Consider the following 22,764-nt stretch of genomic DNA (forward strand, 5'->3'; position numbering starts at 1 on the left):
TAGTTAATGCAGCTCCTTAATCATGGTGTAGTACTAAACACATCCAGTGGATTAACATTATCCTCTCTAATCCAATGCAATCTAATTTTACCTCATAATCCAGTCCAATCCAATCCAATCCTAGTCACTAAACATCCCCTATTTGTAGAAATCCAAGCAATTTTATTTCATTAAATAAGAAAATAAACTCCATGCGAAATCAGAAAGATAATATATATATAAAAATTTTCAATTCACCATCTTTTCAGATTTTTCAGCCCAAAATATAAAGTCAGAAAAGAGGTTCAACGCAGATTCAAGACAATTAGGTTTTATGCCCCTCTTTAGTACAAACCAACATCAACTTCAGATGTCAAGGTAGGACAGGAAGTTCCACCTTGTCAAAGGAAAAGAAACTCACCCACCCCTGCTCTTCATGGCAAACCTTCAAAGGAATGTTCTGACATTGTCTCTCGAGGGCTTCAAGGTCTGCTTTGGATGGTGGAGGACCCCTAGAACAGAGAAGGCAAGTGTACAATTAAATACTATTACACAAGATTGGCATACTCGAATCGGTTACTAACGCATAGAATTTTGAAAGAACATTCTTTTTATGAATGCCAACCTCCAACTAATTTGTCCATCTAACATTCAGCATCCACCTTCCACCACCTATTACTATTGATGAAGAGTCTAAACTTTCAAAAGATGATAAACAGGGATGCATTAAATTTTTTAAGATGACAATTGCTAAGGGACAGCATCAAATTTAAGAAGATTTCCAAATAATAATTGCAAAATAAGAGTGCACGAGAAGAAAATACGAGATAGGCCTTCTTGTTCTGTTGCATAAATAAATTTGTTAACAAAATGCTTCTCAACAAAGTAACTCCTGCACAAACTCCGTCACATACAACCTCGCCAATATGCAACTTAACATGGTTTTCTAGTTACTACTAAGGAACTAACTGTTAATTACTCACAAAATATGTAGTCTTTGGACTATTCAAGGAATACATATATCTTATGATAATAACAATTGATACTTCAAAGAAAAGAATCATGGCTAATCACAAACAGAATTAATTTTGCTAAATTCTCAGGATTGCCAAAATATGCATACCTAGTAAAGCAGAGCACAAAACTTGGATCACCAGGAGAAGACTTCCTGAACTTGCTATTTGGGAGATAAACATCAAAAATCAGCCTTGCTTCATTTATTTGCATCCCATTCAACAATCCAATGACAGACCTAGTCTCTTCTGATCCCAAGTCCACCACCTCATCACTTTCTGGACAAGCTTGAGAAGAAACAGTTTCATAATTACTCTTCAAACTCTTCATAGACCAGGGGATACCATGCCGCCCAACAATGTAACCAAGAGACTTGAGTTGCCTATAAGCTTGAAATTCCTCCCAACAACACCCATTCTTTCTATCTGAAATCTTCATATATATATCTTCCAAGGAAAGTGTACCACTATCATCCAAGAGAAGCAAGTCGCCTATTTCAACCAAAAACCTTTAAAAAGATTGTTACAATTTGCAAGCACTTCCATCTCAACGGAACAAGAAATAGGAAATTTTCATGCTAATGAGTACTACCAGACTCTGAATTTACATCAAGCCCCTGCTAGATTTTTTTAAAAGTCCCAAGTTTTGGTTAAAGTGCAGGTCAATTGTAGCTGACAATAAAATTTCAGTTCACTTCATAATAGACAACGGTTCTGGCTCTCTACCCAAACTTGTTCCTCTTCATGCACTTTCTTTTTCGTCTTGCTTTAAAATTATTGAAATGGAAAAATTTCAGAAGATAATGTAAGGCCACCAATGCTTGAAAGGTAAAGAGTTCAGATACATACAAAATATTCAAATTTAAGGATCATTGAGGAAAAATAAGACAAATGAAACGAAACAAACCAAGATTGATATAGTTGACTTATTTCGAGTCAAGTCTATTGGTTTTTACATCAACTTAATATTTCAGTAATTTCGCAAGAGATACCCTCAAACATAGAGCACAAGAATCAGAATAAATAGAGTACATTTTATTTCACTTACAAAACTTCCTCAATAGAGTAATAAGAGCTTGCTATGGCGCACAATTCCCGTGGATATCCGATATCTACCCTTTTCAACTATCACCTCAGCCATGCCCATCTGGTCATTCCAGTGAGCCTTGGATGTGATTTTCCTGAAAAGAATGATCAACATGAGAGCAATATGGAAATTGTACTGTATTTTTTTTCTTCATAAAAATAGTCATTTACCTGGGCTGAAACTTGGATGCAGACCCAGAAGCATAGTGATTTTCTTCATCAGTGCTGTTGGCATGTTGTGCACGGGCCTCAGAAACACTCTCCCCTAAAGAATTCCCCCAATCCACGACCTCCATAATACCTAGAAATTTCAATCAAAAACCACAGCCATTCAATCTGCCAGCAGCCACTTAAAATAAGGTTACATCATATAACAAATTCAGAATTCGTTTCAATGAATCAATCTATATAAAATAACAAATGCATTCAACAAACCACTTCCATTCAATCTAGCATGAGAATATTAAAATTTAAAAAAAGAAAAAAAGAATTGCAGATGAATGATAGTAGGTGGTACCTGGCAGCGACTGGTGTTGCTGACTTGCTGCCGTTGGCCGGTGATTCTTCGACGCCTACCGGCATGCAAGGGGTGACGGTGACACACAGCAGCGGTCACTCGTCTGCTCTCAGTACTCAGCAGAGGGCTGAGTTTTGCCTTTACTCACTGGTTAGACGGCGTCCGATGGACCGTTTATTTTCAAAGCATGGTTTATTTATTGAAAGTTATGCTCTCAAACTTTAAAATCAATTTGCTTCAAAAAAAAAACTTTAAAATCAATTGATGTAGGTTTACACATAAATTTCATCATTTTCGAGGGCATCCCATCAAAATTTTAGTAAAATTGGTAAAAGGATCTTTTTTATGAGGAAATTATAAAAACCACCATGACAGATAATGGAGAAATTGTAATAATTCTCGAAATAAAAAAATTCATAGGTAGAGGTTGAAAATTAAAAAGGTCAATACATGCCAATGGAGTCTAATCAAATAAAAATAGCGTTAACTTGCATACTTCAAACTCTTATAGCATCGTGATAAGACGTGTGTGAGAAATTCTCATTATCTCTTCGTAGTTTAAACTACTATTTATACTTAGAAAAATATCATAAGCAGAGGCCCATATTATTTGAGAACCACTATTTTGGGCTTTATTTTTCCGGGCCTAAATGTCCCATGCTATTTTATAAATAAAAAAATTGGGATCAAAACACCTTGATGAGGCATCAAATACTTGAGCAAAACATTTCCTAATGGAGTATTGCAGATTGAATTAGCATAGTAAGATGACGTTCAAGCTTTCTTTATTGCACAATTGTTGTTGGGAAAATGCATCGACTTCAATACCACCTTTTCTTAATTAGGCATTCAAAAAGCACGTACTATTTGGATTGGATTGGATTGGATTGGATTGAAAACACCATATTCCAATTTATAATCTTCGTTCATTGGAAGGGTCAAATATTCAAATCCCAATCCTATCCCGGTAATTGGAAAACGCAAGTTCCAAGTATTCTTAGCAGTTCCAATGCTGGTTCTATTAATTTTCACTTTTGACCGTTTTAATTCTTAGAATCAAATTGATGCACTACAATCAATCAATCTGTGTATATATATTGCAATGCAGCCCTCCAATTCCAACTAAGCCACAGAACCAGAAAAGCACTTTGGAATATTGCAAAAATGGGAGGCAGCAAAGGATCTAATGGTAATAGTAAGAGCCAGGCGGCAAACCCAAATGCTAGTGGGGCCAAGTCATCCGATGTGGCAGGCAGCAGCAGCAAGTGGTGGTGGAGCCCATGCAGCAGGGTCTATGAAAGCTCCTGGAAGAGATGATACAATCTCCAGGGAGAGGTTTGAGAGCAACCCAGCTGCCTATTTCAAGGATTTGCGCAAATAAAATAGTTATGAAATAACTACTCACTCACTACTATATCAATAAAAGAGTAGTAGTCTTTGTTGCTTTTGTTCTGTCTATCAATATTTATTAAATGAAAGTACCCTTCTCTTGGATTTGGGATTAATTACTAATTTCATGTTGTGTTTAAGTTTAAGCTTTCTTTCTGCTATTATTTTGAAAATTCGTTTTACTAAGTGGAATTCCATGTGAAATCGTAATGGGAGAGCCTTGCTCTTGTTTATCAAACGACATTCTCCTAAATGGATGAACTATATTTTGACGAAAATACTCTTTTAAGGTTGGTCATGTGATGAGACGATATCAATTTTAAAGAACAATGTGATAAATGGGATGGGAATGACCAAATTAATCCCCATTACACTCAAACATCGGAGTTCAGAATAACTTACCTTTCTCATTATAAAAGATTTAAAATCACACACAAACATTGCGGTAAATATGTAATGCGGGTGATTTTGATGCTCATATGTCGCCGGAGAAATCCGACCACAACTCACTTCAGCTTGCCTAGTTGAATTCAAAACCAGGAAATTGCAAATATCCAATTAACAACTGTGCATCAAAGTACTACTGCTACTTTAAATTGTATTTTACAGTTGGTTACATGCATGGTAATATCAACCAAACCATACAGGCATCTTGACCTACCGTAGTTTGTCCGCTTTAAAAGCTCCGGGCAACTTTCTCATACAAATCGCGAGGCCAATTCCTGCTGGAATTATTTGCAATGAAGCTAGCAATCTGCAAAACCCAAAGGACGCGGTCAATCATGAAGCAGAAAACAGTAAATCAACTTCCAATCCATCCATCTTTTTCTAGTATCCAAAGTTAATGTTCACCCAACAGTAAAACATGAAACTATTGGTCAAAGCATACCTTAGCCCTCAAGGCGCGAAGCGATCCATCAGAATCCACCATGTTGTCCAGACAAGTGAGTGCAACCTTCAGGAGGTCTGGAACACAGGCTTGGACATGAGGAGATAAATTCTGGAACACATCAGTGGTAGCATCTGGTGTCCGAGGATCTAATGGAAGAAATGGAAGTCTGGCAACCTCCCTCAAAGCATCAGCATAATGGCCTCCTCTTGCCAATTTATGGATTGACAGTACGGCCTCAAGTTGTCTTAACACAATATGCTGCTCTGAAACACTTTCCCTCTCTTGAGGACTGCACAGCAAATGACTGTTACGTCAGAGAAATTGCATAAAAAGTGAAAATTTCATTAATAATGAGAAAAAAGAGTTAGTAAGAATTGAAAGAAAGAAAGAAAAAACCATCCCGAAAATACAGTTACCCAATGTATATTCTTTACAAAAATAAACACGACTCTTGTATATACTTCAGCATCCAGAAAAATACAACATGTTTATGGTGAACAACTAATTGGCACAAGTCATATTTATGGTGAATCAATTGCCAAACCATATGAATGCCAGAGGAAAATATGTTTTATTTCATGCGCATGTTTGTAGTTCTTGAAATCTGATTTACACATCCTAATCATATCTTTGGGAGACACAATCTAAACAGCATAGAATTCAATACCAACTGTGAGAGCATCCCTCAAAATTAGGCACCACTGTAAACAGAAACATCATTCAAACTAACTCAAATTTAGAGGAAAAAAAGTACACATAAGCTGTTGAGTGTCAAAATGACCTGATTTCAGGATAATATTTGTGCATCTCCAAGATCTCATTTCCAGAGTGAATGAGACCAGCAGTTCGACTCTCACCATCCAATCTACCACGTGAGAGGGCACAAATAGCTTCAGAAAGGCACTTGTTAATCGTATCCAATGCCATCGAGAATGCCCCTATTCGTTTCTGAATTTCTATAGACTGAATGGACAAAGAAGAGTAGGGGGCGAACACAAGATTACAGAAAAGAGCAAAAATAAGTGGTTATAGCATCAAATATACATATGTGCATATTTTCTTTTTAAGAAAGAAACAACATATTAAATAAGGAAGAAGAACATCTGAAGAGGGCAGAATCAAGATTAAAAACATTTATCTGGTTTTTTTTTTTTTTTTGGGATAATAAAGCACTTCCCCAAAAAGTTGAGAGCAAGAAGATGGGAGGAACAATCCAAGAAAAATCAAAATCAGAACCAGAAGAAAATTGCAAACTATTGAGGGTTAGAATACTCAACTCAAATCAAACCCTATATCCTAAAACTAATCGGAATCAGCTGCATGAGGTAATTTATAGGGCTTTCACTACATAGTTAATACTTCATTATACCCAAAATAAAAGAAAAATGGTTCACATTGGAGTCCAATTTTGGCTCAAACAAGACCCACCACCCAAGTAGTACTAGAAGGAAAAGGGTAAACCCATGAACAAGGCCAAAAAAATAAAAAATTAACAAAAGAATAATTATTATTTTCCCTTTGAACCGCCAAACAGCAACTAAGATGGGAATCAGAAGGAAAACTTACATTAATAAAAATAAAATAAAAAAATAAGCCCAAACAGAGGAAAGAGGATAAGTACTACTTGCAACTTCTCCATAACAAGAAGCATGTAAAGCAGGGAAGATATATTACCTTTTCATACAATCCAGCTTCCTGACATTGGTGAGCAGCTTCAAGCAGAAATTGTTGTCTCTCTTTTACATCAGTCAAAAATCGCCCCAATTCACCTTCTTCTCCGGCACCTCTTGAACCAAGTAAAAGATAGATGCCCCCATCCCGTAACAACAGTTCTGTAAGGAGCTGCTTCAGCATCAAATTTCTCTGCCTTTGCTGATCCACATTACCTCTTCCAGACCATGACAACTGCCCACCACCAACTGCAGCAGCAGCTTGTGCATAATATTCTAATGCCATCTGAAGATTACCAAGACGTAAATACACAGACCCATACTGCCTGATTATGCTAGATGCCTCTGCGTAAGCATCCATCACGCCCATTTTCTGTCCAGCCCCAGCTCCTTCAGAAAGGACCCCATGGTCTGCTAGCACAATTGATATGTGGGCAGCATCAATGTTATATCCTTCATCTCCAGTTTCCTTAGACAAGTATACCACACCTGGTATCAACTGGATGCTTAAAAGCAAAACATATGGGTACACCAGAGGGTCCTTTCCATTTTTTGTATAGTATGAGGGGTCAAATTTGTTCAAGTAAATCTGCAAATCATCCAAAGTGTATGGTACCAAGCTCTCATTCATGACAATGGGTGCAGCTCCACCAGGGCAGTCTCTTACAGCTGACAATTTGAACCACAAGAAATCCTCTATGGTGTTAAAAAGAGTTGGTAGATCTCTTAGTAGGCGGTCGATTTGCCTATGAGAACCAGATATGAGAGCATATAGTAACAACTTTTTCTTGTCATATGCAGCTCGGCCCACGCGATCACCCGTTCTTAACATTTTTTCACATTCTTCTGATGCAGCAGCTGCAATCTCCGCAGGCACCATACCTCCAGTATTAATCCACTCAGTAAGCTGTCCAAAAATGAAGTAATGAATAAGTCGGCATATGCTATAAATTTAAATGAATATAAAAAAGTCTTTACCAGAGGAGCAAACTGGTTTGACACGCGAGATGACAGAGCAACAGCTCTTGCTTCATCATAATACCCAGTTCTCAAGCAAAAGTAGATCTGCCACATACAAATAGAACTTAGTGACAAGCATGCAAAAATTATGTATTACAAGCATTTTGCTTTCGACATTTCCTTATTCTTCAAATAGTTTTTCACACAATAAAGTCATCCCCTTTCTCTGATACATATGACATACTTAAAATTTGATCTAAGGAACGATTGAAATTTGTGAAAATGTGCAAGTATTAAAACTTGTAAGCTGAATATATTAATTATATTAAAATTCAACTTCATATATTAGGATATGTGGTAAAAAGAAAAAGGTAAACAAGGAGTGAAATTGTAACTTCAGAAATGCAAAAGTGAAAAACAGAAGACCTGCTGCCAAGTGGTATCAACAGGAGGCTGCCTACGAGCATCACCTGCATCAAAATCTAGAACTCCATAATCTCTTAAACGAATCTGCAGAGAAAAAAAAGAATACAAAATTGCATGATAAAAGATCCTGAAGGATAGTATTATAACATGTAACAACATGCAAGATCTCACAGTTTAAAGAATTACAAACCCGAAGAAAGGCACGAATTCTTTGTAAATTTCCAACAACTCCTCCGAGGGCTGCCTGCAATGAGATCAAGAGGTGACCATGAATTGTGATTGTTGTGATGAAAAGTGAAATAAATTACACACAATATAAAGAAAAAGCTTCTTGCAGAAGTAAAATTGTAATGGTAAACCATTAGAAGTCCAAGAAAATTAACCAAATGGGTTGATAGACCAAATGCATAGCATGTAACCATTGTGAACAAAACATATTTAACAAATCTGTTTAGCAACCAACATACAAAACAAATTTAGTACCTGCGCAGGATGGCTTTGGATTGTATCCATGATGTACTTTTCATGCCCCCATTCCAGGTGGCGCCTTGCCCCAATAACTAATGACATCCGTTTTGAAGCACCCCGTTGTATGGTTATATCTTCGCCCATTAATGTCTGTCAACATAATGAGAAGATCGTCAACCATTGATAATTTAATGCATATAATAGGGGCAAACTCCAAAAAGGTGTGCACACTAACATACACCAGATTAACGAAGCACATGTCTAGAAGTGTACCTGAAGAAGGTGCCATATCTTCTGCATGTTAACTGATTTTCCACCAGATGCATCAAGGCCTAAACTCTCATAAGCACCCTTGAAAGCTGAAGCAGGCTAGTGAAAGTAAAAGATATAAAATTAAAAATTAAAAATTAAATAAAAATTAATAGCAATCCTTTGATAAATATTGCAGAGCTCACTATCTAGTAACATCCACATTTAGACAGGATGGTTATTGCCAACAAAAAAATATATATTGTAAAAGGCCAAGGCCACCAAACTGAAAGGACAGTATCATGAAGCACTCAAGTTAGACTCATATAACTGCCAAGTTGACAGCATATTGAGGTTCATTGTAATTTTGTAATTCAAATACACTCAATCTCGTAATCTCAGATTCCTCACAATATAATATGATAGACAGATACAGTAAGAATTTGAAGCCTAAAAGAATTATACATTTAAAAAGAAAACTTACTTTAAACGGTAATCCACGCTGTCTTGCATTATTCAGATTTTTAACAACTTCTGCATAGACAGATGTTTTCTTCTCAAGGATGGGCTTGCTAGCTGAAGGTTCAAGCTCCATACCAGATGGAGTAGATGAAACTTGAGGGCTAGAAGTTATGGACGCTATTTGACCAGAACGACTACCAGCGCTGGTAGTATAAGTCATGTTAGTCCTGGGTAATGTTGAAATCTGACTCAGGCTTTGAAGGAAATCACGTTTTTCTTTCTGCCAATCCTCCTGCAAAATATCAAATTCCGCTGATAACCAACATTGACCAATGAGCAAAAATAAGCATCTCACTGATTTAAAACACTTTCATGTCAATTCTTTTTTCTTTCTCTAAGTAGCATTTTATTTTTCCTGTCACAGAATTAATCCTTGATACTGCAGCTTGCAATCATTCATTATTTCATCCAACAATAACAAAAAAAGAACAAAAGAACGGAATCTTAACAATTCCATTGGGTGTGAATGGCCAAACATAAAAAGAATAGTCAAAACTTAAACAAGGGAAAATCCAGTGATACTGATATCCATTGGGGTACACTAACCTCCAAAACTTTTAACATGTAATCATTAAAACTTCTAAGGTTATCCTTCTGAGCTTCTTGAAGAGCTGAGACCATTGTCATTTGATGGACCTAATGAGAAAAAAAAATTATACACATTATGATCAAGGTACCACTATCAATCTCTCAGAAAGGAGAATAAGCATTTCCTCTGAAAAGTGAATAAAAGCATTTTAAGCTATGCATAAAGAAAAAAAATGTGCAACCATATTAGATAATATTGCTAATTCATTTGAAGAGAAATTAAAAGCACGTCTCTAAAAGCATTTTAAGGTAAGCAAAATAAGGCCAATATGTAAGGCCGTATTAAATGATTTGATCACATTTTATAAGCTGCACTCTGACATCGCAATAAATGGATAAATTCATATGTGAGCCATAAGGAGAAAATTCATAAATAAAAAATCATGAAACACTACTCTATCAGGGACCGTTAGACAAACAAATATTCGGAAAAAAAAAAAACCAAATAGATGTATCTTTTATTGGAGAGTAAATAAAGACAAATGTAGATGTAGTTTTGACTTTGGAGGGAGAAATATAATTAGATAATGTTGAGAGCATAAATCCACATGGAAGTAAAACCTTGCATAATTTTGCATCACCCACAGAAGAAAAAATAAAAACAACGCAAGCACGACTACTTATGATCGTTCTCTTAATACTTTTCATTGGCAGTGAACAGTGAAAGATACGTAATTACACATGAAGCAGAAGTAATTAACCGAGATGCCACTGAATCATTACAAGCAAGGATAAAAATGCTGGTATGAGGGGAATATCATTGAACAATTAACCAATATGTCATACTGATGTCAACATGCAAGGAAGAAAAAGAACAATCAACTGGCAACAAGCATTATAAGATATGTTGGAGTTGCATCTTGTAATACCTATATTAATAGCCAAAGTTTCAACAACAAAAATTCTTTCAAAATAAATACATAGTTTCTAATGGCTAATTCATTAGTTCCATCATGTTATTCCACACAATTTAAAGCCAACAATCAAATAAAATCATGTTTTAGCAAGAAGTACCGAATGTTAAAGTAATGAAAAGAACATATACTAAACTAATCAGATCATTAGTGAATAGAGTTAAATCTACCTGCTGCAGATACTCTTCGACAGTTGTAGCTTCAGACGGAAAAACATCTTCAAAGGTTGTCTTTGAATGATGAAAGAAAAGGGAAAATCACCAAATTAATTAGTATAAGAAGGTCAAGAATGAGTAAAAGCATTTCTGAACCTAGAAGATTATGACACAATTGTTCTCTAGATGTCTAAGCGCAGCAAGAGAAGTGAATAGGTAGCAGAAGACATAACGCAGCCATTGACCTAAGAAAATAACTCAAAGCAAGTACAGTTAAATTTGAACAAATAGTTCCTTGATTGAGCTGAACTGAGAATAAAGAGAACCATGACTTACAAATAAAATTTTGGAATTAAAGAATAATCACATTTCGCTTGTCTTTATATGAGGAGATTCCTCTAAATATTAATTTTACTTTTACATTGTTCGTGAAACACACAAAATTTTAATATGAAGTATCCATTTTTTATTTTTTTATTTCTTTGAGAAGAAAGGAAATTTATTGAAGCAAAGGCAAATATGAAGTATCCAAATTGACTCATCAAATGTTTTGGCATGGTTAACAATGCCAAGGAGGCAGATTTATACACAGTACAATGTATAAGTATAATTACCTTCAATTCAAAGGACTTAAGGTCACGCGCAAGCTGCTCCGCATTTAGTCCCTCACGTGCAAGAAGCCTGTAAAATATCAACAGGATGTAGTTGAACAGAACGTACCATCTAAAAGGTTAAGCACACGACACAGAACGCAGAACAGAACTTGATACATACCCTCAAACTTATCTGCAAATCCATGTTTCAATTCACTTTTTTATGTTTTAAGAGCGAGTAGACTGAATTAAAGTGACTTGTTTTAGGAATAGAACTTTATTAACATGAAGTAAAGTGAATTTGAGTAATAAAATATCTTTTGAGACAGTAATCATTCAAATACCTCGTGGCAGCAATGGATTGTTGAGGAGTCTCAGTTCGTAAAGTTTTCGCCTTGAGTTTCTTTGATAATGTTTCTAACTGATCCAAATTTCTCTGAAACAGATAGAAATATGAATTCAGAGTCCTGTAAACTAGACACCTGGATCCATAGAAAAGTTGATCTCTTTTTGGTCTCATAATATATAACCGGAAAAATTAAATTTCCGCAGTTGATCTCCTTTTTGTCTCAACTAGACACCACCAGTCAAAAAATTCCAAATACAAAAGGAAAAGGCACAAGTCTAGGGTTTTGATTCAAAATCTTATCTAAACATCTTTTCAGCAACCCAGCAGAGCATCAGTGGAATGGAAGGCGAAGAAACACACCAAAATATGTGCATTACAGTCAGTGGAACAGCAATAATATTATATGAACCTAAAGACTAATATTAGGACTTGATTTTGTATACTTCTTAATCAAATGGCATCTAATTGCTTCAGCGGTGGACCCTCAAGGTGCAGAATAATGTGTCCCAAAATCTGGGTAATGAATCATCCAACATTCAGATGTCTAACTTTTCCTTTATCCTTCATTCTTTTAGCAACCACACACATTGTTATTTGATGGACCTAGCGAGAGTGCAGCTAATGTGAGCTTGCCTTTTAATTTCTAAAGAATTCAAAATGACGAAAATCAAACACTAGAAATGAAACTTTTATTTTCTTTTCCCGAATTTTCTTGGAAAACTAAAGCAAACACAGCCATTACAGAAAGATAACAAAAACCTAAATGGTGAATTAGACTATGCCTAAGTTGATAAAATTCTTTCTCGAATGTCAGTGAAACCCTAACACTAGAAGTTTCTCGGGAAGATGTCAAATTTCCTTCGTTTTCTCGAGAACCAAACGGAAAGAAAGTAAGGAGAGATGAGCTGAACCTGTAGAGGAGGGAACTGCGCGGAAGGAGCGGCTTGTTCGAGAAGCTTGGTGGAGGAGTGGAGCAGATCGGTCCAGCTACTCATGTTTTGGTCGGTGGCCATGGCTGTCCAAGAGAGGGAAAGGGTTTAAGAGCTTTTGCAAAGCCCTAACACAATTTAAACGGCCATTGTATTGTTATTGCTAAACAGCAGACCGCTGCAGAACTACGCTTCTCTAGCAATTTCTTGTCCCTGCCTAAAAATTTGAAGGCGTTAAAAGGTGAAACTTTCATTATTCAAAACAAAAAAAAATTAATGAAATATTAAAAATAAAATCATTCATTAATAAGAATAATATGGTAAATTAACGAATTATTTATATTTAAAAACTTATACAAAAAAATGAGGACATTTATTATATATACTAGCCCCTTGGCGCATGTGCCAATTGGTTTTATTTTTTATTTTTTATTTTATTTTTAGAATTAAGAAAAGATTAGCATCTCTACACGCGCTTCCGTGCTTGCGAAAGACATTTTTTAAAAAAATTTAAAATTTATTTTAGAATTCAAAAAGATAATAGGTAGTTATGTTCCATAAAAATATGGTTCATTATCTGATTTTTCTTTTAATTTTAATTTTTTATAATATAAAAAAGCTTGAATTTACCATATTATCCTCATTTAATTAATAATTTTAATTCTTAATGTTTAAATTAACCAAGGGCATTTTCTGGTATTTTGAATGTTTTATCATTCTCTTGCCTTTTGCTTTATATATATATATATATATAGGGAGCTCTCAAATAAATGTTATTTGAGGGACATTTTTGTATGACCTACTCTGCATTGTATTTCACTAATCCAAACATTTATTTTATGGATATTCATCTGAAGATCATCTCTGCAAAAAATCAATGAAATCCAATATCATTTGATAATTCAATTAAATTATTGAAATTTTAGTACTTTATTAAAGTACCGTGTTCATTGATTTTGTAGAACACAATTAGATGTCTAAACGGTTTTTGATTTGTCTAATTTTTTGTCCAAAGATAATCTATTAATGAAGACCTTAAAAATAAATTGTTTGGTTCGTTGGAAAAAATAATAATAATTATAGTGTACCCTAAATATACAGGGAGTTTTCATGGTGGGATCTCTCAAATAAAGGTTATCTGAGGGACATTTTTGTATGGCTTACTTTGCATTGTATTCACTAATCCAAATGTCTATTTTATAGATATTCATCCGAAGACCATCTCTACAAAAAAAAAAAAAAAAAATACTTGAATCCGATATCATTTGATAACTCAATTAAATTATTAAAATTTTAGTACTTTCTTGAAGCGTTGTGTTCATTGATTTTGTAGGACACAATTAGATATCTAAACAGTTTTCGATTTGTCTAATTTTTTGTAAAGATAATCTATGAATGAAGACCTTAAAAATAGATAGTTTGGATCATTGGAAAAAAAAAATTATAGGGTACCCTAAAGGGCATCCTCAATAGAAGGGTGAAACATTCAAAACCCTTGCCCGAGCCCTTAATATCGCTTGTATACAAATAAAATTAAAAATTAAAAAGAACAAAATAAAGACAAAACATGTCAATTGACACACTATTAAAGAAAATAATAGGAACAAATAGAAAATTCACTCTCGTGCGGATGCAAATAAGGCCAATTAGTTGAATAATGTGTTGTTTAATTCCTCTCATTTTTATCACTACTATCATACATTTATGCCCTAACTTGTGATGTCACAGAATTCACCAAAAATAATTATGACAAAAATGTCCATTAAACAAAAATGACGACAATCACATTTTTCTAATAGTTTACCAAAGATTATTCCCGCTCAAAATAAATTATATATACCTGATTTAAAAATTAAAATATATTCCAACCAAAAATTTATATGCACACAACGAAAATAAAAAAAATAAAAAAATAAAGGAAAACCTTATTGGTTAGTTATAATATAAAACTTAGAGATATTATTATCCAAATAAATTTAATATTCATATACGATTTAGGGCTTGGCACTCGCCTCGTCTCTGGTCCAGGAGAGCAAAAGCCCAAAAAGACCAAGCAAGGTTTAAGAATTCCCACAAGTCTATTGTCGAAGGCACTGCCATTCTTGTTTCTGAGCTGAGACTGACATGCCACTGCCATATAGAATGTCGAAGGCGAACGCTGCATTACGCCAGGGTGGCAAAGCTCTCAAAGATCTCAACTTGCTCAAGGTTTTGCAGTCTGAGATTCAGCATGAGCTTTCCTTTAACCCCCTGAGGTTCTCTCTCTCTCTCTCTATCTCTCTCTCTCTCTCTCTCTTGTTTTTGTTTCTGTTGTTTTTTGAGAAATTAGCTTGTGGGTAGACGAATATTGGTTAACTAATTGATGATACAGGTAAGCCGAAGCTCTTCAATGGGTGAGTTTGTGGTGGATTGCGATTTGCCACAGTCCCAAGATTTGGTTTTGAGGAGAAAGTATGAGAGTGGTGAGGAGGTTGCTGTTTCAGCTTTGTTGGGTCCTTTTAGTCCTGATGGCTTGGAGGGAGTGGAATGTCTTTACACAAGGGATGTTTTGATGAAGGTATGTTTGAAGAAGCCTGGTTTGAGCTCAATGCTGCAGTTTGATTGCAGTGTTTATGAGAAAGATGGTATTGGGTCTGGGTTTAAAATCCATAATGCCTATTGTTTTCAACCATCTGTTGGTCTTGGCCCTTCAGTCTATAACCCCCCATTCAGGTTAGTCAGATTCAGATATGCATTTACTTTATATCAACTTATACACCATCTGAAGATAAGCTTTCTGTTTCTGTTATGATCATTACCTTTGGGACTTTGGTTGAAAAGAAACGTTTGCTTGTTGTCAATTATTTTCACTTTCTTTCTATAGAACATAAACAGGACAAAAACAAAATGCAACATAAGGTTTGCAGACACAGCAAAAGCACTGTAATATCTGAAGAGGTGGTTCTTTCATTGTTTCAGTCGAAACTTGTGCTTTGCAAAGTTATCCTCAAGAAAGCCATTCAGGAACTGAGCCATTTTTTTTGGAGCTGAGTTTTCTTAAGCAGAGTAAATTTTGAATAACCATGATGAATTTATACCTTGGGCCTCTCCCCTCTCTTTTTTATTCCATGAGCAGGTTATGTTATTTAGAATTTTTTTCTTTTTCCTTCAAAACGAGTTAATGTATTTTAGAATTATCCCAAAGGAATGAAATTGATCTTATCTATATGAAACCTTCAATTGTGTTGTAACAAATCAGAAATATGAACTTTTGCTATTATTGGGAATATGACTATGGAGGAACGCTGAAATCAGAACCATATAATTAGTGGATTATTGATCGAGCAAAAGTGAATCTGATTGTTGCTGCACTAAATCTTTTGGGGGTACTTTCCAGAGACTACTAGAACATTTTCATCTATTTGTTTGATAGGGCATCCTTTGTAGCTAGACTGCACCAGAAGGCATAAAAACCTAATTGAATATGCTGTTAAGGTACTGTGAGAAGTCCCCACAATTACATTAATTAATCTTTTTTTTTCTTTCTGAATTTTTGCTTGAATTTTGCTTGATGGTTTCTTATTCAATAGTAACCAACTTTGCATGCTAGAGAGTTCTTTGTAAGAACAAATTATTAGGGAGTTAGTCAGAAGTTAAGACTTTGGCTAGTGATGGATCAATATTATTGGCCAAAGAACTGAGAATTGGGAAGCTTGGTGAAGAGATGCTGTGTGTAATAGCATGTCCTTACAAAATACGGGTTGTACACTCCAGTCCCACACCTTGGCTTCATCTTAGCATAGACTTTGTTCTTGAACTTCGAAAGGCAGTATCACCGCTAAGAGGACTCCTTTTTAGGTTGCTCGTGTAGAGAAGCTGCAATATGCTGTATTCACGAGTTAGTGAAGATGGAGCTGCCTATGCTGATCATGTAAGGCCTATTTATGATGAGATCATGCTCCTAAGTACAGAGTGAATGCAAACCAACAATGCCTCTTCAAGGAATTTACCGAAAGTTGATAAAGTTTTGGTGCATGTAAGGAAAGTGATTTGCGAAGTTAGTTTATCATAAGCTAGACTCTAGGAAGATTGGTCATGCTAAATATAAAGTACATTAGCCAAATATAGAAGAAGATTAGCTGAAATGCTTAGGGTATTTCTACCAGATGACATAATGTCAGCCCTACTTTCAATGTCGTCGAACTTCTTTTATGGTGGAGTTGAGAACCAGCAGCAGCACCCCAAGGCTATGGCAGAGGGAAAAATGGTGTGGTGTTAAGGAGTGGTGTGATGGCTGTGTATTGGATGGTAAGAGTAGAACGAAATAGAAGAATTTTGGACATCATTAGGGGAGAGGGAGGGAGGTTTGTATGATAGAGTGCGATTTTGGTCATCTGTGTGTGTATCAGTTTCTTCCTTCAATTGTCTTGCTAACTGCTTAGCTTTGGTTGTCAGCAGACAAACTTAGCATCTCCAAGTTGTTGTAATATCAGATTGTCCACTTCTTTATGTCTGAATGAAGTGCTGTTTCTTTATTTCAGATTGTACCTGAAAACCAACCTATTTTGGCTTGCTTATCCATCTTGCATTGCTCTGCTTTCTACTTAATCTGGACTATCTTTTACATGCTTAATTTTATAATTTCTTTTGTGGGATTACCCTACTTCAGTTGCTTTCTGAAAGTCATCCATCCTATTATTGTTGCATATAAATACTGTGTTTACTTGCCTAACTATATGTTTGCTTTCTTGTCTTTGAATAGTGAAACTTTCTCTTCCTTTTTCTATTCCTAGATTTATTTTCTTATTCTAGTCTTTCTTGTTTTTTGTCTGTATCTTTGGCAGCGATTTGGACAAGAAATTACAAGTTGAGCTTAAGAAATATCTAGTATCCAAGGGTATTGGAGAAAGCCTGACCAACTTCCTCCTCCACCACCTTCACAAAAAGGAGCAAGCTCAATATGTGGACTGGCTGCACAAACTTGAATCATATGTTGCAAAATCAGAGTGACAGAATTCAGTCGCAGTTTCGAAAGTCTTTAAATGTTCGTTTTACAACTATGAAATTAGGCAATTTGGGAAGTTCTAACAATGTGACCTGCTGGTGGTGTATTGGTTGCTTGGGCTGAGCACTCTGGTGCTCCTGTTAATGGATTCCTATATTCAGATCAAGATAGGAGGGGGGGAAAAAGAGGCAATGACTAAAGTTTATGGTCCTGTAAATCATGATTAAGAGACAAAAGCTATTGATTTCTTTTTTGGTTCCCCTTATGGTGTGTTTGAACAAGCAATTTAACAAGAACGAGATTTAGGTCTCGTCTGGTGATGTTTTATTTTCTATTAAATTGGTGATGTGATGTGGCAAGCGTAAGACCCTATTTTCATACTGACGTCGAAGCCACATCCACCACATGGACACAAGCCAAAAAAACAACTCTCTAAGAATTCTAATATTTTCTATGCCACCCCTGCCTTGCTCTTTCCCCCTTCCACCTAAACCCAACCCACGTCCAGTTGCTCTTTGGTATCCTTTTCTTCACTCTTTGCTTGACTCACCTACTGCTACTGCTATTGCAACCAGCATTAATATGTAATTGCTTTGCTGGGTTACACGAAGCTTCCAATTTTGTTAGTGTCAAGACATGCAAAACTTATACACCATCCAACCTAAGCTTTCTGTTTCTGTTTCTGTTATCATCATTGGTGATGTGGAGTGGATATTTGAAATTTTTTGGTTGTAATTGGTTGTGTGGATATTTGAGAAACACAAGTGTTCTTCTATCCATCACTACAATCCTTGATGGAGGAAGCTGAAAAGAAGAACTGAATAGAATTATAGAACACGCATGCACCATGAATGGTTTTCAGTCTTACCATGAATGCATATAGTGTGGTCTACCTACCACTACTGCCAGCATTAATATTGCAGCGGAACACCAGGATTGGTTCTTATTGGCTCATCAGTTGCTGCAGCATGCTGACTTATATATACCCCGAGGGATCATGGTGCAAGTGTCCTCAATCTTATATAAACCCCCCACCAAGTATCCAAAACCTTCCCCAAAATCTTCGTCTTCTTCTTCTTCTTTTTTAAAATTCCGTCGTTGTTATTTTTCCTTCTCTTCTTCTTCTTCATCTTCGCATTACAGAAATCTCACTCGCGTAAAGAAGGTCTCTGTGAAATAACGCCTATTCAGGTGTTACTTACTCTTGGGACTTCAGCCTCCCAAAGTTCCTCTTTCAAGTTGCACAAAATTTCTGAAATCCTTTATCATATGGAACTTTCAAGTTCCACATTCCCCAAATCCCATCTCTAAGTCCCTCATTCAAACAGTGTAAACTCCATTCCAAAATCCCTGAAGCACTCCGTACGCTGCGATTATATCCAATGCGGGTTTTTCGAGCCGTTTTGCCAGTAAACAACGACGTCCCACATTGCATTGGCAAGTTTGCGATGGATGATGGGTTGAAGTGGAAAACTCGATATCTCAAGTTTGACTAGGAACGAAGTCTTGATATATCGAGTTTTCCTCTTCAAACCATCAGCCATTCGCAAACTGAAGTCATGTTTTAGAGAAGGTTTCGTCCTTTTCCGTTCTTATTTTTAAATTAAAGAAAGAAACTAAATTGAACTTGTACCAATAGCAAATACGGTAACGAAATTTTTTAACATACTTGAATAAAAAAAATACCAAACACTTGAATAAAAATTTATTTCAATATCATGTCCTTTTTAGTCATTTCCACAGCTCACAGCTGTTTTACACAAATATTTACCAAAAACTTTTAAATAGATTTTTGTATCAAAATCACTTTCAATATAAAGTTTACCAAACGACAAACTACTTTCATTCACAGCTGATTTCTCTTACAGCAAATCCGAAAGTAATTATTTTCACAACACAACAATCCCAAACTGGCCCAAAGACTTTAGATTGTTATTAAAAATTGTGGTTTTTCATTTTCTATAAAATTTCTATTCAAAACTTTTTAGATATAAATAGTATATAAAATAAAGTTTTAACAGTAAAGTAAAAATTAACAAAACAAATAAATAAATAAATAAAAGCTAAGATTAAAAAAGCAAGCCTGGTATAGTGAAAGCACATTAAAGACATTGTCCTAAAGCCTTTGTAGCCTCTCTACGTCCAAGTAACGACGGTGTACAAAACTCCAAGATACGACCCCAATACGCAGGCTTAAAGTCTGCTATGAGTGCGTTCACAGTTAGATAGACATCTTCAAGCCACAAAACCGTTGCCCAAAAATAATATGGAAAGTAGGGAATATATGAAAGTATGAGAATAGAGAAATATGATTGTGATTAGGGCTGGGCACAGTATGATATGACACGGGATGGAGGTCATCTCGGTGTCAATCTCGATAAGGGAATCGGGATGGGATGACACGGAATGAGAGTTTTTGAAAACACGTTCAAACCATACCGGACCCAAACGGGATCGGTATGATTCGGTATCAATGTTGTTATTGTAAAAAAATCTGCAAAATTTCATGGATTTGGGTTCTAATCACGCAAGTGCAATGACTGGAAGAAAATTTAATTCCTCATGCAATTGAATTGTTCCTGTTAAAATGCACCATCACCATTGAGATTTAATTGCTCATGCAATTGAATTGTTCCTGTTAACACAAACCCCATCATAAAAAGTAGAATCCTTACTCTCTTTTTTTTTTCTTTTCAATGAAGGCATGATAATACACAACAGACCTGCAACAATTTTGATACCCAACCCAAATAACGAAAGCGCTTAAAAATAAAAAATAATCAGGAAGATCCTTCAATTAAAAACAAAAATGGCAATTAAATTTGTTTTAAAACACAACAGAGTAACAAAAACTCAGAGACTTCGGGTTGGGGCTTTCCTTTTCCACTAGTTTGGAGAAGAACAGAGAGAGAAATTGGAGGAGAAGGAGGAGGAGGAGGAGAAGAAGTTGAGATTGATTGATGGTGGAGGATTTGGGAATTACGGCTTCGAGAACGGAGAAGAGAACAGAAGAATTAGACAGAGGAAGGAAAGGACGCAGAGAAACAAAGAGAAAGAGGAGTCGAAGAAATGTGTGGAGGAGAGTAGGGGTGGAACTGAAATTAAATTAGAATTAATAAAACTCATGTATTGTTCGGTACGGTATGACATCAACCGGGATCACAAATGTGAAATCGATGTCGTGCCAAACAGTAACGGGATGACACGGTATCAACCCGTTTACACGTCAACACCAAACGGGATGGCACAAGATTGGCATGGTTTGACACGGTTTTGGGATGGTTTCGGTATTCCGGTTTTGATGCCCACTCCTAATTGTGATGTGTTGAAATGTGAAGGAGGAGTGGCCTTTTATAGGCATCCAATACTCGTAACCTCTAGACACATTTAACTAGAAAAATTAAGGCAATGAATAGAAAATAAAAACTGAAAACCTAAACAATTGTAACTCCCATAATAAATAAAAGAAAACAGCCAAAATATTAAATCAAAATCAAAACGTTAAAAATTTAAAAACCTTTCAAAATAATAACATTTTTTTTCCTCAAATCATTCTTAGAGAGAGAGAAGGGAGAAAAACAGGATTTAAAAAAAAAAGAAAAAAAGAGAGAAATATAGATAAGAGATAATGAATAAAGAGGAAGAAGAAAACTGGTGAAGAGAAAGAAGAAGAAGAAGAAAAAAAAGACAGAGGAGAGAGAGATAAAGGGATAAATGAGGGAAACAAAGAGAGAAGAGAGAAGGAAAGGAAAGAAAACAGAAGCAAGAATTAAAAAGAAAGAGAGAGGGGGAGAGAGAGAGAGAATGAACTCGGTGAAAAAAAGAAGAAATGAAGGGTTTAAAGTTGATATCATCGCACGGTCAAAAATAGATATTCGTAACCAATCCGCATAGTGGACTCCATAACGAAGAAGGACCCTATATACAGTCCCCTTCTATTGAGGATTTCCTTAAATAATTTTATTTGATGAATACCCTACAAATTATTTTTTTCAATGATCCAAATCATCCATAAAATGTCATTGGTTAATGCAAACATTAAAAATTAAAATTATTAATGAGGATAATATGGTAAATTTGCACTTTTGTACATTAATTTTTTTTTATAAAAAAAAAGCATGTAATGGGTCCTATTTTTATGAAACACAACTACGCATTATTGTTTTAATTCTTAAAAAAAGACCAATGCACATGCACATGTGCTTAGGGGCTAGTATATATATATATTCTCATCTATTCAGGTTTAGGGTTTAGGGTTGGGCCACATTGTTGTCCTATTATAAAACAAAATCCAAAACCAAAATACTTAATTTATGATATCTTAATTATTATTATTTTTATCACTAAACTATACTCTCTCTTTTTTGGCAAACACTAAACTATAGTCTATACATTAATTTTTCTTATATTTTAGCCTATAAGTCAAACTTCGAGAATTTCAGAATTAGGGTATTTTGGTCAAGTTATTATTATTATTATTTTTTTATAACTAAAAAGTCTGGGATAGTTCTTCATTACTAACGTGATTTTCACAAAAAAGAAAAAAAAAAGAAAAAAAAAAAGACAAACGTGATGAGTCCAAAATTTAACCACAATAATTAATCCTCAAAGGGAAAATTAGTGTCACTTTATAATTTGTATAATCCGCCAAGGAAATCAAAATCATGTGACGACGCTTTCCCGCTAATAATGCGCACGTAAACAGTATCCTCTGATTAAATAATCCCACCAACGCGGTAAACTACGTGACGTGGCCTCCATCTATGGCAGTCCACAGGACAAACGTTTTGCGCGCATATGTACGGAATCTTCCCTAGTCGTCCAACCATCCGCGTGTGGACTTCTGGATCTTAAAAGTGCGTTCCCTTTCCCGCTTTCTAGTCGTCCACACCTTTGGCTTCCCCTTCCTGTTCCCTTCCCTCTCTCCCTCTAGTCTTCGCTTCTGAGCGACTCTCTCTTTTTCTGCGTCTCTCTGAATATTGTGAGGACAGAGAAAAAAACAGTGGAACTGGAGAGGTGCGTGAAGGACTTCGTGGTGGAGAACAAGAATCCTTCGGAGGAAACTATTCGGAGATGAGAAA

General features: G+C 35.5%; 3 protein-coding genes across 4 annotated transcripts; 1 reads left to right on the top strand and 2 right to left on the bottom strand.

The window, feature by feature from the left end:
- Positions 1 to 215: 215 nt before the first annotated feature.
- On the bottom strand, positions 216 to 2,809 carry LOC103342415 (uncharacterized). Its single transcript, XM_008246037.3, is given in 6 exon segments — positions 216 to 491; positions 1,103 to 1,501; positions 2,041 to 2,063; positions 2,065 to 2,173; positions 2,250 to 2,379; positions 2,596 to 2,809. Coding segments are annotated over 5 exon segments (795 nt in total). The 5' UTR covers positions 2,375 to 2,379; positions 2,596 to 2,809; the 3' UTR covers positions 216 to 352.
- A 1,562-nt stretch (positions 2,810 to 4,371) lies between these two features.
- Positions 4,372 to 12,973, bottom strand: LOC103342416 (nuclear pore complex protein NUP93A-like). Of its 2 annotated transcripts, XM_089042436.1 has the most exons (16): positions 12,682 to 12,973; positions 11,766 to 11,857; positions 11,443 to 11,509; positions 10,844 to 10,903; positions 9,718 to 9,807; positions 9,134 to 9,403; positions 8,674 to 8,769; positions 8,416 to 8,550; positions 8,123 to 8,176; positions 7,933 to 8,016; positions 7,525 to 7,611; positions 6,551 to 7,453; positions 5,658 to 5,839; positions 4,874 to 5,165; positions 4,646 to 4,738; positions 4,372 to 4,504 (listed from the first exon to the last, which is right to left on the bottom strand). In XM_089042436.1, the coding sequence occupies exons 1-15, from the start codon at positions 12,781 to 12,783 to the stop codon at positions 4,661 to 4,663; spliced, it is 2,592 nt and encodes an 863-aa protein (XP_088898562.1). In that variant the 5' UTR covers positions 12,784 to 12,973; the 3' UTR covers positions 4,372 to 4,504; positions 4,646 to 4,660. The 2 variants fall into 2 exon arrangements, with proteins under 2 accessions (XP_088898562.1, XP_008244260.2); XM_008246038.2 differs by having other exon boundaries at positions 4,372 to 4,738.
- A 1,737-nt stretch (positions 12,974 to 14,710) lies between these two features.
- On the top strand, positions 14,711 to 18,022 carry LOC103342417 (Mitochondrial glycoprotein family protein). The gene is made up of 3 exons (XM_089043437.1): positions 14,711 to 14,954; positions 15,076 to 15,411; positions 17,523 to 18,022. The coding sequence occupies exons 1-3, from the start codon at positions 14,824 to 14,826 to the stop codon at positions 17,686 to 17,688; spliced, it is 633 nt and encodes a 210-aa protein (XP_088899563.1). The 5' UTR covers positions 14,711 to 14,823; the 3' UTR covers positions 17,689 to 18,022.
- The last annotated feature ends 4,742 nt before the right edge of the window (positions 18,023 to 22,764 follow it).

Source organism: Prunus mume, linkage group LG8 (assembly GCF_029339155.1).
Source record: "Prunus mume cultivar Tortuosa linkage group LG8, ASM2933915v1, whole genome shotgun sequence".
Classification (NCBI taxonomy): domain Eukaryota; kingdom Viridiplantae; phylum Streptophyta; class Magnoliopsida; order Rosales; family Rosaceae; genus Prunus; species Prunus mume.

Coding starts and splice junctions, on each gene's coding strand:
- LOC103342416 (XM_089042436.1), bottom strand. CDS start 12,783: ATGGCCACCGACCAAAACATGAGTAGCTGGACCGATCTGCTCCACTCC. Junction 9,404..9,717: donor ACATGTTAAAAGTTTTGGAG/GTTAGTGTACCC, acceptor GATATTTTGCAG/GAGGATTGGCAGAAAGAAAA. Junction 7,454..7,524: donor CAAACCAGTTTGCTCCTCTG/GTAAAGACTTTT, acceptor ATTTTTGGACAG/CTTACTGAGTGGATTAATAC.
- LOC103342417 (XM_089043437.1), top strand. CDS start 14,824: ATGCCACTGCCATATAGAATGTCGAAGGCGAACGCTGCATTACGCCAG. Junction 14,955..15,075: donor CTTTCCTTTAACCCCCTGAG/GTTCTCTCTCTC, acceptor GATACAGGTAAG/CCGAAGCTCTTCAATGGGTG. Junction 15,412..17,522: donor GTCTATAACCCCCCATTCAG/GTTAGTCAGATT, acceptor TATCTTTGGCAG/CGATTTGGACAAGAAATTAC.